The following is a 14948-nucleotide window of genomic DNA, read 5'->3' as shown; positions in this document are numbered from 1 at the left end:
GTAGCGATAGTCATGGAAGCACAAGCTTGGCGAGGCGACAATGATGCTACGATGGAGATCAAGGTGTCACACCGGTGACGATGGTGATCACGACGGTGCTTCGGAGATGGAGATCACAAGCACAAGATGATGATGGCCATATCATATCACTTATATTGATTGCATGTGATGTTTATCCTTTATGCATCTTATCTTGCTTTGATTGACGGTAGCATTATAAGATGATCTCTCACTAAATTATCAAGTAGTGTTCTCCCTGAGTATGCACCGTTGCGAAAGTTCTTCGTGCTGAGACACCACGTAATGATCAAGTGTGATAGGTTCTACGTTCAAATACAACGGGTGCAAAACAGTTGCACACGCGGAATACTCAGGTTATACTTGACGAGCCAAGCATATACAGATATGGCCTCGGAACACGGAGACCGAAAGGTCGAGCGTGAATCATATAGTAGATATGATCAACATAATGATGTTCACCAATGAAACTACTCCATCTCACGTGATGATCGGACATGGTTTAGTTGATTTGGATCACGTGATCACTTAGAGGATTAGAGGGATGTCTATCTAAGTGGGAGTTCTTAAGTAATATGATTAATTGAACTTAAATTTATCATGAACTTAGTCCTGGTAGTATTTTGCAAATTATGTTGTAGATCAATAGCTCGCGTTGTTGTTTCCCTGTGTTTATTTTGATATGTTCCTAGAGAAAAATTGTGTTGAAAGATGTTGGTAGCAATGATGCGGATTGAATCCGTGATCTGAGGTTTATCCTCATTGCTGCACAGAAGAATTATGTCCTTGATGCACCGCTAGGTGACGGACCTATTACAGGAGCAGACGCAGACGTTATGAATGTTTGGCTAGCTCAATATGATGACTACTTGATAGTTTAAGTGCACCATGCTTAATGGCTTAGAATCAGGACTTCAAAGACGTTTTGAACGTCATGAAGCATATGAGATGTTCCAGGAGTTGAAGTTAATATTTCAAGCAAATACCCGAGTTGAGAGATATGAAGTCTCCAACAAGTTCTATAGCTAAAAGATGGAGGAGAATCGCTCAACTAGTGAGCATGTGCTCAGATTGTCTGAGTACAACAATCGCTTGAATCAAGTGGGAGTTAATCTTCCAGATAAGATAGTGATTGACAGAATTCTCTAGTCACCATCACCAAGTTAGTAGAACTTCGTGATGAACTATGATATGCAAGGGATAACGGAAACGATTCCCAAGCTCTTCGTAATGCGGAAATTGATGAAGGTAGAAATCAAGAAAAACATCAAGTGTTGATGGTAGACAAGACTACTAGTTTCAAGAAAAAGGACCGAGGGAAGAAGGGGAACTTCAAAAAGAATAGCAAGCAAGTTGCTGCTCAAGTGAAGAAGCCCAAGTCTGATCCTAAGCCTGAGACTAAGTGCTTCTACTGCAAAGGTACTGGTCACTGGAAGCGGAACTACCCCAAGTGATTGGCAGATAAGAAGGATGGCAAAGTGAACATAAGTATATTTGATATACATGTTATTGATGTGTACTTTACTAGTGTTTATAGCAACCCCTCAGTATTTGATACTAGTTCAGTTGCTAAGATTAGTAACTCGAAACGGGAGTTGCAGAATAAACAGAGACTAGTTAAGGGTGAAGTGACGATGTGTGCTGGAAGTGGTTCCAAGATTGATATGATCATCATCGCACACTCCCTATAAATTCGGGATTAGTGTTGAACCTAAATAAGTGTTATTTGGTGTTTACGTTGAGCATGAATATGATTTGATCATGTTTATTGTAATACGGTTATTCATTTAAGTAAGAGAATAAATTGTTGTTCTGTTTACATGAATAAAACCTTATATGGTTACACACCCAATGAAAATAGTTCGTTGGATCTCGATCGTAGTGATACACATAATCATAATATTGAAACCAAAAGATGCAAAGTTAATAATGATAGTGCAACTTATTTGTAGCACTGTCGTTTAGGTCATATTGGTGTAAAGCGCATGAAGAAACTCCATGCTGATGGGCTTTTGGAATCACTTGATTATGAATCAGTTGATGCTTGCGAACCATGCCTCATGGGCAAGATGACTAAGACTCTGTTCTTCGGAACAATGGAGCGAGCAACAGATTTGTTGGAAGTCATACATACTGATGTATGTGGTCCGATGAATATTAAGGCTCGCGATAGGTATCATTATTTTCTGATCTTCACAGATGATTTGAGCAGATATGAGTATATCTACTTGATGAAACAAAGGTCTGAAACATTTGAAAAGTTCAAAGAATTTCAGAGTGAAGTGGAGAATCATCGTAACAAAAATGAAAGTTTCTATGATATGATCGCAGAAGTAAAATATTTGAGTTATGAGTTTGGTCTTCAATTAAAACAATGTGGAATAGTTTCACAAACTCATGCCACCTGGAACACCACAGCATAATGGTGTGTCCGAATGTCATAACCGTACTTTATTAGATATGGTGCGATCTATGATGTCTCTTACCGATCTACCACTATCGTTTTGGGGTTATGCATTAGAGACAGCTGCACTCACGTTAAATAGGGCACCATCTAAGTCCGTTGAGACGACACAATCTGAACTGTGGTTTGGTAAGAAACCAAAGTTGTCGTTTTTTAAAGTTTGGGGTTGTGATGCTTATATGAAAAGGTTTCATCCTAATAAGCTCAAACCCAAATTAGAGAAATATGTCTTCATAGGATACCCAAAGGAGACTGTTGGGTACACCTTCTATCACAAATCCAAAGGCAAGACTTTTGTTGCTAAATTCGGAGTTTTTCTAGAGAAGGAGTTTCTCTCGAAAGAAGTGAGTGGGAGGAAAGTAGAACTTGATAAGGTAATTGTACCTTCTCCCTTATTGGAAAGTAGTTCATCACAGAAATCTGTTTCTGTGACTACTACACCAATTAGTGAGGAAGCTAATGATGATGATCATGTAACTTCAGATCAAGTTACTACCGAATCTCGTAGATAAACCAGAGTGAGATCCGCACCAGAGTGGTACGGTAATCCTGTTCTGGAGGTCATGCAACTTGACCATGACGAACCTACGAACTATGAAGAAGCGATGGTGAGCCCAGATTCCGCAAAATGGCTTGAGCCCATGAAATCTGAGATGGGATCCATGTATGAGAACAAAGTATGGACTTTGGTTGACTTGCCCGATGATCGGCAAGCAATTGAGAATAAATGGATCTTCAAGAGGAAGACGGACGCTGATAGTAGTGTTACTATCTACAAAGCTAGAATTGTCGCAAAAAGGTTTTCGACAAGTTCAAGGTGTTGACTACGATGAGAATTTCTCACTCGTATCTATGCTTAAGTCTGTCCGAATCATGTTAGCAATTGCCGCATTTTATGAAATCTGGCAAATGGATAAACAAAACTGCATTCCTTAATAGATTTATTAAAGAAGAGTTGTATATGATACAACCAGAAGGTTTTGTCAATCCTAAAGGTGCTAACAAAATATGCATGCTCCAACGATCCATCTATGGACTGGTGCAAGCATCTCGGAGTTGGAATATACGCTTTGATAAGTTGATCAAAGCATATAAGTTTTATACAGACTTGCGGTGAAGCCTGTATTTACAAGAAAGTGAGTGGGAGCACTACAACATTTCTGATAAGTATATGTGAATGACATATTGTTGATCGAAAATAATGTAGAATTATTCTGCAAAGCATAAAGGAGTGTTTGAAAGGAGTTTTTCAAAGAAAGACCTCGGTAAAACTGCTTACATGTTGAGTATCAAGATCTATAGAGATAGATCAAGACGCTTGATAAGATTTTCAATGAGTACATACCTTGACAAGATTTTGAAGTAGTTCAAAATGGGACAGTCAAAGAAAAAGTTTCTTGCCTGTGTTACAAGGTGTGAAGTTGAGTAAGACTCAAAGCCCGACCACGGCAGAAGATAGAAAGAGAATGAAAGTCATTCCCTATGCCTCAGCCATAGGTTCTATAAAGTATGCCATACTGTGTACCAGATCTATTGTATACCCTACACTGTGTTAAGCAAGGGAGTACAATAGTGATCTAAGAGTAGATCACTGGACAGCGGTTAAAATTATCCTTAGTGGAATAAGGAAATATTTCTCAATTATGGAGGTGACAAAAAGGTTCGTCGTAAAAGGTTACGTCGATGCAAGTTTTGACACAGATCTGGATGACTCTAAGTCTCGATCTAGATACATATTGAAAGTGGGAGCAATAAGCTAGAGTAGCTCCGTGCAGAGCATTGTTGACATAGAAATTCGCAAAATACTTACGAATCTGAATGTGACAGTCCCGTTGACTAAAAGTATCTCACAAGCAAAACATGATCACACCTTAGTAAACCCTTTGGGTGTTTATCACATATCGATGTGAACTATGGGTGTTAATCACATGGTGATGTGAACTATTGCTGTTAAATCACATGGCGATGTGAACTAGATTATTGACTCTAGTGCAAGTGGGAGACTGAAGGAAATATGCCCTAGAGGCAATAATAAAGTTATTATTTATTTCCTTATATCATAATAAATGTTTATTATTCATGCTGGAATTGTATTAACCGGAAACATAATACATGTGTGAATACATAGACAAACAGAGTGTCACTAGTATGCCTCTACTTGACTAGCTCGTTAATCAAAGATGGTTATATTTCCTAACCATGAACAATGAGTTGTTATTTGATTAACGGGATCACATCATTAAGTGAATGATCTGATTGACATGACCCATTCCATTAACTTAGCACCCGATCGTTTAGTATGTTGCTATTGCTTTCTTCATGACTTATACATGTTCCTATAACTATGAGATTATGCAACTCCCGTTTATCGGAGGAACACTTTGGGTGCTACCAAACGTCACAACGTAACTGGGTGATTATAAAGGAGTACTACGGGTGTCTCCAAAGGTACATGTTGGGTTGGCGTATTTCGAGATTAGGTTTTGTCACTCCGATTGTCAGAGAGGTATCTCTGGGCCCTCTCGGTAATGCTGAAAGTGCAACTATCCCTACGTGGTTTTGGTAATTCATAACAACATATAACTCATTGAGCTAATACTATTCCAAGATGATTATTTCAGGAAAGCTCAATGATTGGCATGGCATGGATGTGAAAGTGGAACCCTCAAAATGCTAAGGAAAAAGGATTGACTCAAGGTCAAAAGCTCAAGACTCTTCATTTTATATTTTAGTGATCCAAGATCACATTGAGTCTTTAGGAAAAGCCAATACTATCAAGGAGGGATGAGGTGTTGCTTAATGAGCCTCTTGCTTCATGTGCTTAGTGATATGCTCCAAAAACCCTCAACTACTTTCCCATATCCACATTTGACCTAAACCCTAAGCCAAACTCGGTCCTACCGATTCTTCCTATCCGGCGCCACCGAGTTTCACTTGTCATTAGCCACTGTCAAACCCTAGCAATTCGGTTCTACCAATAGGGATCTCGGTCTCACCGAGATGGGATTGCAAACTCTCTGTTTCCCTTTCGTAACTTTTCGGTCTCACCGAAAGAGCGAATCGGTCCCACCGAGATTGCAATGTAAATTCAGTGTTTCCCCTTTGTAACATTTCGGTCTCACCGAAAGAGCAAATCGGTCCCACCGAGTTTGCCTGACCAACTCTCTGGTTAACGAATTACCAAATTCGGTCTCACCGAGTTTGTGTAATCGGTCTCACCGAGATTACGTTATGCCCAAACCCTAACCATATCGGTCCTACCGAGTTGCATGTCAGTCCCACCGAAAATCTCTAACGGTCACTAGGTTTACATTTTCGGTCCGACCGAGTTTGTTGATTCGGTCCCACCGAGATTGGAAAACTGTGTGTAACGGTTGGATTTTGTGTGGAGGCTATATATACCCCTACACCTCCTCTTCATTCGAAGAGAGAGAGCTATCAGAACGCATACACCATTCCAACTCATATGTTCTGAGAGAGAACCACCTACTCATGTGTTGAGACCAAGACATTCCATTCCTACCATATGAATCTTGATCTCTAGCCTTCCCAAGTTGCTTTCCACTCAAATCTTCTTTCCACCAAATCCACATCCTATGAGAGAGAGTTGAGTGTTGGGGAGACTATCATTTGAAGCACAAGAGCAAGGAGTTCATTACCTACACACCATTTGTTACTTCTTGGAGAGTGGTGTCTCCTAGATTGGCTAGGTGTCACTTGGGAGCCTTCGACAAGATTGTGGAGTTGAACCAAGGAGTTTGTAAGGGCAAGGAGATCGCCTACTTCGTGAAGATCTACCGCTAATGAGGCAAGTCCTGTGTGGGCGATGGCCATGGTGGGATAGACAAGGTTGCTTCTTCATGGACCCTTTGTGGGTGGTTGCTTCTTCGTGGACCCTTCGTGGGTGGAGCCCTGTGTGGACTTGCGCAACCATTACCCTTTGTGGGTGGAGCCCTGTGTGGACTCGCGCAACCGTTACCCTTTGTGGGTTAAAGTCTCCATCAACGTGGATGTAGGATAGCACCACCTATCCGAACCACGGGAAAAACATCCGTGTCTCATATTGCGTTTGATTTCTCCAAACCCTTCCCTTTACATTCTTGCAAGTTGCATGCTTTACTTTCCGCTGCCAATATACTCTTTGCATGCTTGCTTGAATTATGTGGTGATTGCTTGACTTGTCCTAAAATAGCTAAAATCTGCCAAGAACTAAAATTGGGAAAAGGTTAAGCTTTTATTTGGTCAAGTAGTCTAATCACCCCCCTCTAGACATACTTTCGATCCTACAAATGCACATCACTAAGCCTTGCAAGCATTGCGAATAATGAGTTAGTTGCGGGATGATGTATTACAGAACGAGTAAAGAGACTTGCCAACAACGAGATTGAACTAGGTATTGGAATACCGACGATCGAATCTCGGGCAAGTAACATACCGATGACAAAGGGAACGACGTATGTTGTTATGCGGTCTGACCGATAAAGATCTTCGTAGAATATGTAGGAACCAATATGGGCATCCAGGTCCCGCTATTGGTTATTGACCGGAGACGGGTCTCGGTCATGTCTACATTGTTCTCGAACCCGTAGGGTCCGCACGCTTAAGGTTACGATGACAGTTATATTATGAGTTTATGCATTTTGATGTACCGAAGATAGTTCGGAGTCCCGGATGTGATCACGGACATGACGAGGAGTCTCGAAATGGTCGAGACATAAAGATTGATATATTGGAAGCCTATGTTTGGATATCAGAAGTGTTCCGGGTGAAATCGGGATTTTACCGGAGTACCGGGAGATTACCGGAACCCCCCGGGAGCTATATGGGCCTTAGTGGAAAAGAGAAGGGGCAACCCAAGATGGGCCGCGCGCCTCCCCCCCTCCCCTAGTCCTATTAGGACAAGGAGAGGTGGCCGGCCCCCCTCTCTCTTTTCCCCCTCCGCGAATCCTATTCCAACTAGGATTGGGGGGGGGGAATCCTACTCCCAGAGGGAGTAGGACTCTCCTGGCGCGCCCTCCTTGGCCGGCCAGCCTCCCCCCTTTAGTCCTTTATATACAGAGGCAGGGACACCCCAGAGACACACAAGTTGATCCACGTGATCTATTCCCTAGCCGTGTGCGGTGGCCCCTTCCACCATAGTCCTCGATAATATTGTAGCGGAGTTTAGGTGAAGCCCTGCTGCAGTAGTACATCAAGATCGTCACCACGCCGTCGTGCTGACGGAACTCTTCCCCGACACTTTGCTGGATCGGAGTCCGGGGATCGTCATCGAGCTGAACGTGTGCTAGAACTCGGAGGTGTCGTAGTTTCGGTGCTTGATCGGTCGGATCGTGAAGACGTACGACTACATCAACCAAACGCTTCCGTTGTCGATCTACTAGGTATGTAGATCATACTCCCCATCTCGTTGCTATGCATCAGCATGATCTTGCGTGTGCGTAGGATTTTTTTTGAAATTACTGCGTTCCCCAACATTGGACTGGGTACCAGTGGTATGATGGAGACGTGATACTCAACATCGGTTGGTGATGATCGGTGGTTCTCTGCAGTGGGGGTTGAGGCAGTGGGGGCTAGCTACCCGGGAGACTCGGCCAGGACAGCAGAGGCTCGACGCGGTAATAGCGGCGAGGCATGCGGTAAGCACGGGACACAGCGACAGGCCAAGGCACTGGTGGTTAGACATATGGTCAGACAAATTGTGCGGGGTGGTGCTCAAGCAGTGTTGACGAGTACCAGATTCGAGTTGATGACTGGGTCTATCGGTGTCGGTTGATGGACAAGAGTTGACCATGGAGAATCTGAGAAAGTGGCGGAGGGTATGAAATTGTCAAAAGTTGAGAGTACATGGCTGCATATTCTGTGGTGTTCAGTGCACATGACAAAGTGCGGATGACAAATACAGAAGGAGGCGGAGTGCTATAGCGGTGGGACATGTCAGAGGCTATCCGGAAGAAGGGTGAGACAACTGCGAATTTGACTCAGAGTGACACAGGGCGACGGTGCAATTCCTTCAAGTTTCAGACAAGCGGTCAAGAAAGAGCGATGATGTTGAGTTCAGGTAACTCTTATGTGTGGCGTCCAATATATGAGTTGTTCACTTTCACGCAGGTTAATGATCGATGTGTGATAGCGTTGAACGAATTCTCCGGAAGTTGGGAGTACAACGTAAAGTAATGAGGAACTTAATTTTGCTCAAATATTGATTGTGAAGAAGATGAGAAGGGACTACAGTTGCAGGTGGAGTCACATGGAGTCTGGGAGTAGCAGCGGTGCTCATGGTGTATCTCAAGTTCAATGTACATGGAGGTTTGACACACAGATGAATTTAAGGTGGTGGAGAATATTCGTCAAGGTGGAGTTTGTTAAAGTTGTGTCGAATATTATTGTACAAGTTAGGTTACAGTTGGAATTGAAGTCGTATGGTGTGTAGACAGAGTAGGAGTCGTGTCCAAGTAGGACACTTGTATCTTAGGCCTTACATATATAGCGGGCGTAGACACACGATGTAACCTATGCCAACATAATAGCACGGGCACGCGGGGGAGCCGGCGGCGTGTGCCGGCGCCCTGGCGGTCGGGGTGCGGTATTGTGACGGTGTCATAGGAAGGAGCACCCGTAGTCAATGCCCCAAGGATGTAGCCATATCGGTGAACCTCGTTAACAAATCTCGGTGTCATGCCTCGTGTGATTGCTTGGTCTTCAATACATCGATGAAATGTCTCGGATTATTCAACAGAGTTGTACAAGGAGTGGCTATGGAGTGTGGAACAGCAGCAGCCCGCTGGATAAGGCAAGGAAAAAAATATTCTGTAAATTCGGCTCGGCTACGCAGCAGCAGACGGCGCGATTACGTTTCTGATCCTTGGGTCAGGTTCTCATAACGGACCCGATTCATGGCTCGGCTCATCAAGCGTAACGTGCATTTCAAAAAAATGAGCCCGGGCGCTGGCGTACATCATTGTTCATCCTCGTATATCGCCGGTCGACATCAATTTCTTCCACACGTATTTCCTGCCACAGACCCACTAGCGCTAATCTCTATAGCTGGACGTACCATCAAGATAACATGTTCAGATGCCGCCCATACCAGTAACACTGCTCTCCAGAAAAGTATAATTTTTTGCCCACAAATATGGTCAAGGTTTTAGAATTTTGGGGGGTATTTGATCCAATCCAACTGACCGACCGTTCCCTGCGCTGTTACCGGTGCGTTGGCGGTGGGCCGGCCAGTACAACGTGGCTAGTCATGCTAACGACACTCGAATTATTTTCCCTATTTTATTTATTTATGTTAAGTTAAATGCATATATGTACTAAAATTTTAAATGTATTTCATAAATTTTAAAATACGAATTTAAAAGGTTAACATAGTATAAAATTTGTTAGTGCAGTTCTTAAAATGTTCCTGAAAATTTCAAAAATGTTCTTGTGTTTCAACAAATGTACGTGATTTTTCTAAAATGTGTATACAATGTAAATAATTGTTTGCATAATGTGAAAAATGATCTGCAACACTAAAAAATATACATGCCATTTTATGAAAATATTCCCACATTTCAAAAAAAAGGTTCATCTCATTTAATAAAATATTACAGACAATGTAAAAAAATGTTCGCATAGGTCAATAAATGTTCATTTCCACTAAAAATTGTATGCGACATTTTAAATAAATATTCAGGTGTTTCTAAAAAAATTCAATTTAAAAATGTGTACACAATGTAAAAAATGTATGTGTTATTTAAAATTTTCTATTTCCATTATAAAGTATATAATATGTATTTGGAAAATGTTACCATTTAATCGAAAAAGTGTTAAAAGCATATATTTAAAAAATGTGCGTCATAAATTTCTAGCAGTGTATAAAAAAAATTCTTGTGTGCTCTACAAATGTACATTGGTTACCATGATAAAAGTAAATATGTGTTAAAAAAAGCGATAATAACTAACAAAGAAACAAAGGAAAAGAAAAAAACATAAGAACAGAGAAAACCGAAAAAAGAAGAAAACTAATGTAGAACGATGAAAAAAACAGTGCAAAATTTAAAAAGATACAAAATAAATGTAAATAAATAAGCAAAATGAAATGAAATAGAAAGAAAATGGGTGCATGTTTTTAGGGATGCGTAAAATCGGAGCAGAACGAACCTACACCGCGCAACCAGCAAACTGCACTAACCGGACCTGCACGAGATAAAGGACCGCATGGAGGAACTAGAGTTTGTTAATATATTTTTTTTTGAATTTCATGAGTTGAACTATGAAGCTCATGCTTTGGTTAAGGCTGCTACTTCTCTTGCAGTCGGGCGCCACTTGTGGCTAGGGATATTGCCCATATCATTTGTATTCCGCACATTGTTAATAAAATCCCTTTTGCCCCTCAAAAAAAAAAGTAGTCGTTGCCCCGTAGGCGATTGCTAATTGGGAATCCGTACGGGAGACGTCTAGAGCAGTTTTTTTTAGGGGAACGTCTAGTTCTGATGGTCGCGCCCGACACTGACACACAGCAAACAGTTTACACGAAAATTTTAGTTCTGATCATCTGATGAATAATAAATTAGTTGCGACAGGAGTAGCTAATTCTCTTAAACCACTGCGAGCGGAGTTTCCCTCAGTTAGCGGCAGGCGCATCTATCAGTTCAGAGCTTCCATGTCAGCAGCCGCGCGTGTCTGGAGCCCGAACCCGAAGGGGAACAGGGGATCGTGCCGCGCGTCGCCGACGTTCATCGGCAGCTGCTCCACCGAGCGGAACCACGTCCGCGCCAGCTTCCCACTGAACCCGTAGTCGCCGAACAGCACGTCGCTCACGCCCTGCCCCTCCGTCCCCGGCAGCCACGCCGCAACCAGCGCGTCGATCGCGTCCATGTACGGCTCTACGACAAGCGGCCTGCCGGAGACCAGCACCACGGCGCACCTGACGCTGCCGCACACGTCCCGGATCACGCTGGGGCCGGGCGCCGGCACGGTCAGGTTGAGGTTGTCGCCGAAGGACTCGGCGTAGGGCGGCTCGCCGACGACGACGACGGCGTAGTCGAAGCGGGCCTTGTTCTGCCGCATGAAGCCGGCGTCGGGGTTCTCGGAGTAGACCACGTCCGTGCCGTGCCCCACGGCGTGCTTGATGCCATCCAGGATCGTAGTCCCTGCGCGCGTTCACGTTGTTAGTTTCATTCAGTTGATCGGTTGCCGCTTGGCATGGCACGGCGCGCTATCATTGTGCATTACCGGTGGTGAGGTTGTTGCCGGCGACGCCCTGCCAGGTGATGGTCCAGCCACCGCACTGGTTGCCGAGGTCGTGGGCGTGGCTGCCGGCGACCAGGATGCTCCCCGCGTTCTTGGGCAGCGGCAGCAGCGGCTTCTCGCCGGCCTTGCCGTTCTTGAGCAGGACGAGGGACTTCCTCACGGCCTCCCGCGCCAGGTCGCGGTGCTCCTGTTTGCCGAGCTCGCCGGCGAGGCTGAAGTCGGCGTAGGGGTTCTCGAACAGACCCATGGTGAACTTGACACGGAGGATCCGCCGGACGGCGTCGTCGATCCTGCTCATCGGAATGGTTCCATTCTGCACCAAGGTGCTGAGGTCGTCGATGAACTCCGTGTATGTGTACGGGATCATGATCTGAAAAGAAAAGGCGCGACCGGATGAATGATGTTGATTTGTTGTGTACACTGACAGTAACAGTAGCAGTGCACTCCTTCACTCACCATGTCGATGCCGGCCATGATTGCCAGCTTGACGGACAGCATGTAGTCGGCACCTTTAGGTGTCGTTATCCTTTCAATCCCTCCCCAATCCGAAATCACAAAACCCTGAAGAAACACACATAGATGAGTGAGAGGAACCATGTTTACAAGAGAGAAATGCACGGCGAAGAAGTCGATCGGAGACCCTGAATCTGAGCGTGGTTTTGAGGAAGTCGGTGATGAGGAAACGGTTGGCGTGCATCTTGGCGCCGTTCCAGCTGGAGAAGGAGACCATCACGGTGGAGACGCCCTGGGCGACGGCGCTGTAGTAGGGCGGCATGTGGACGCTGAGCAGGTCGTGGAAAGTGGCCGCCGTGTCGCCCTCGTTGGCGCCGCCGGCCGTTCCGCCGTCGCCGACGTAGTGCTTGGAGCACGCCGCGACGTTGCGCTGCCCGGCGGCGACGTAGGGCGCGCCGCGGCGGCCGCCGGCCGGGATCTCGCCCTGGAAGCCAGAGATGACGGAGGCCATCTGCTGCACCAGCTTAGGGTCCTCGCTGAAGCTCTCGTAGCAGCGGCCCCACCTGGGGTCCCTGCACACCGCCATGCACGGAGCGAACACGTACGGTATCCCCGTGGCTCTCACCTCCAGCGCCACCGCCGCCCCGATCTTCTTCGCTAGCTCCGGGTCCCTGGACCAAACGTTGCATTAAGACCGAGTTCACCTCAGAGTAGACCGCCGTGGTGAACAGAAGTACTCGTGTCAAACCAACTGTTGTTTGGACTCACCATCGGTACAACACTGCACTTATGATTTTGAATCTATGTGTACGTAGGTGCAAGTGGGTTCCGTGCAAGTGCAACGTAGTAGTGCTAGATGTGAGCGAGCTCCTCGTTTGAATTTTCTTTTACTTTTATAATGCAACATCGAACACAAAAAACAACTTGGGGTAGCTAGGTCTTGCAGCTAGTATATGAGCGACAGACTTGAACATTATATAAGCTAGCCGTTCAATTTAAGATGATTAACTAGTGCATCGATCTGATCATGTACTATTAGAGAACCCATCGATCTGATCGATTAACGTTATTGACCTAGGTACCTGGTGCAGCCGAGGCCGACGTTGTGCGGGAAGATGGTGGCCCTGTAGACGTTGCCGTGGCCGTGGACGGCGTCGATGCCGTAGAGCATGGGGATGCCGAGGCGCGTGGAGAGCGCGCCCCTCTGCATCTCGTTCACCATCCTCACCCACGCCTCCGGCGTCGCGTTCGTCGCCGGGACGCTGCCCCCGCCGCTCAGCACGCTGCCTGCAGCCAGGGCGGGCCGTTGATAAATTGAACGCACCCTAAGAAAAATGCACGTGAAATTCATATACGACACGGAGTACCTATGAAGAACTCCTTGACGACGTCGGCGGTGGCGTTCTCCCGCTCGATCTGAGACATCTGGCCGATCTTCTCGGCGACGGTCATCCGCGCCAGCAGGTCGCTGATCCGCCTGTTGAGCAGCTGCTTCGGGTCCTTGTACTTGGCATAGTCGGCTGCCGCCGGCATCAAAATGCAACTAGCGCATGTCAGGAGCAGCAAAACGCTCGCCCTGTAGCTACCGAGGAACGCCATGGCCCAGCTCGGGTGCTTCTCGACCTGCCAGTGCAGGCGTAAAGTTGTACGAGTACTATGTTGTACGTAGCTAGCAGTGTGAAGGAGCACTCTGCCTTTCATTCGCCATCCGTGCATACTTATGGGCCAGTTTAGCGACCAAGCACCGGCTATGGCAGTTATAAAATTTCACGCACGCCCCAACGACCACGTTGATTTGCTTTGTTCAAGAGCTTTTGTGGATTAAGCAGAGTACAAATTGGAGTGTACCTAAGGGCATCTTCAGTGTGAAAGAAGAGGGGAAAAGTCAAAGCTAACCTCACGGTCTCCTAGACGCATTTGAACCATCTGAATATCACTATATATAAAAATTCAAAAAAAATCACTATATATAAAAAGCTTGCACCATGATAAGTGGGTTATCCGATTTTCAGTAAGAGCATCTCCAGCCCTTTCTTCAAATCTTCTTTCCACCCCCTGAAAATTTTATGTTTGAGAGTTAAACATTTTGTAGATCTTCCCTCAAAACCGTTAACTTCTCACAAGAAATAGGGGTTGCTCCTCAAAACACCTCCTTCCTTCCCAAAATTAAGCAGTTTGAGGAGGTTTCTCAATCCTTTTATCTCCTTCCGCGACACCGCTTACCTTTGACAAAACCCCACTGCCAGACTCGCCACGCCTTCTCCTTATCCGCCAACACCGCGACTGAAACCAACTCTGCTACCCTCCACCGCCGTCCCAAGTCCCACCCACCACCGCGACGCCTCGGGTTTTGTGCCCAAGCATTCATCGCAGGAGCAGGGAGGCCACCGGCGCTCTGGGCGCAAGCTCCCATCGTCCAACTCGTCTCCCCTTCTCGACCGCCCCTAACATCGCGAGTACCACCCCTCTAACGTCTTTTTCAATGCCCCGATTTCTCGCACAAACATCCGCTAGAGGAAAAGAAGGCAACCGAGAGCCCACCCGCGAGCTCTCAATGTCCAATTTGTATGCCCCTCATAGATCGACCCTGACACAAGAGCGAAAGCACCGTGGGCTTCGTCACCATTGCCTTCCACTGCCATCTCGAGCTCCACCCCTTCGTCGGCCACTACGATGCCTCGATTTCACGTCCACACATCCATCGGAGCAGCAGAGCCCACATGCGACCTACGCGCGAATTCTTGGTGTCCAACCCGCATCCCCTTGTCGATCGACC

The 14948-nt window shown here is 45.8% G+C and overlaps 1 protein-coding gene across 1 annotated transcript; it reads right to left on the bottom strand.

Annotated features, from left to right (window-relative positions):
* Positions 1–10914: 10914 nt before the first annotated feature.
* Positions 10915–13849, bottom strand: LOC125541460 (uncharacterized). The gene is made up of 6 exons (XM_048704872.2): positions 13540–13849; positions 13255–13459; positions 12360–12843; positions 12176–12280; positions 11702–12089; positions 10915–11619 (listed from the first exon to the last, which is right to left on the bottom strand). Exons 1-6 carry the CDS (start codon positions 13769–13771, stop codon positions 11114–11116), a joined length of 1920 nt encoding a protein of 639 aa, XP_048560829.1. The 5' UTR covers positions 13772–13849; the 3' UTR covers positions 10915–11113.
* Positions 13850–14948: the final 1099 nt, after the last annotated feature.

The sequence above is a fragment of the Triticum urartu genome, chromosome 3A, assembly GCF_056163025.1.
Source record: "Triticum urartu cultivar PI428250 chromosome 3A, HENAU_Tu73, whole genome shotgun sequence".
Classification (NCBI taxonomy): Eukaryota; Viridiplantae; Streptophyta; class Magnoliopsida; order Poales; family Poaceae; genus Triticum; species Triticum urartu.
This window is presented reverse-complemented; position numbering and strand designations above follow the sequence as displayed.

What these genes read in the sequence shown, in the direction of transcription:
- LOC125541460 (XM_048704872.2), bottom strand. Translation starts at nt 13,771, where the DNA reads ATGGCGTTCCTCGGTAGCTACAGGGCGAGCGTTTTGCTGCTCCTGACA. An exon ending in AAACCACGCTCAGATTCAGG is followed by an intron (nt 12,281 to 12,359) that starts GTCTCCGATCGA and finishes GTGTTTCTTCAG; the next exon opens with GGTTTTGTGATTTCGGATTG. An exon ending in TCATGGCCGGCATCGACATG is followed by an intron (nt 12,090 to 12,175) that starts GTGAGTGAAGGA and finishes TTTTCTTTTCAG; the next exon opens with ATCATGATCCCGTACACATA.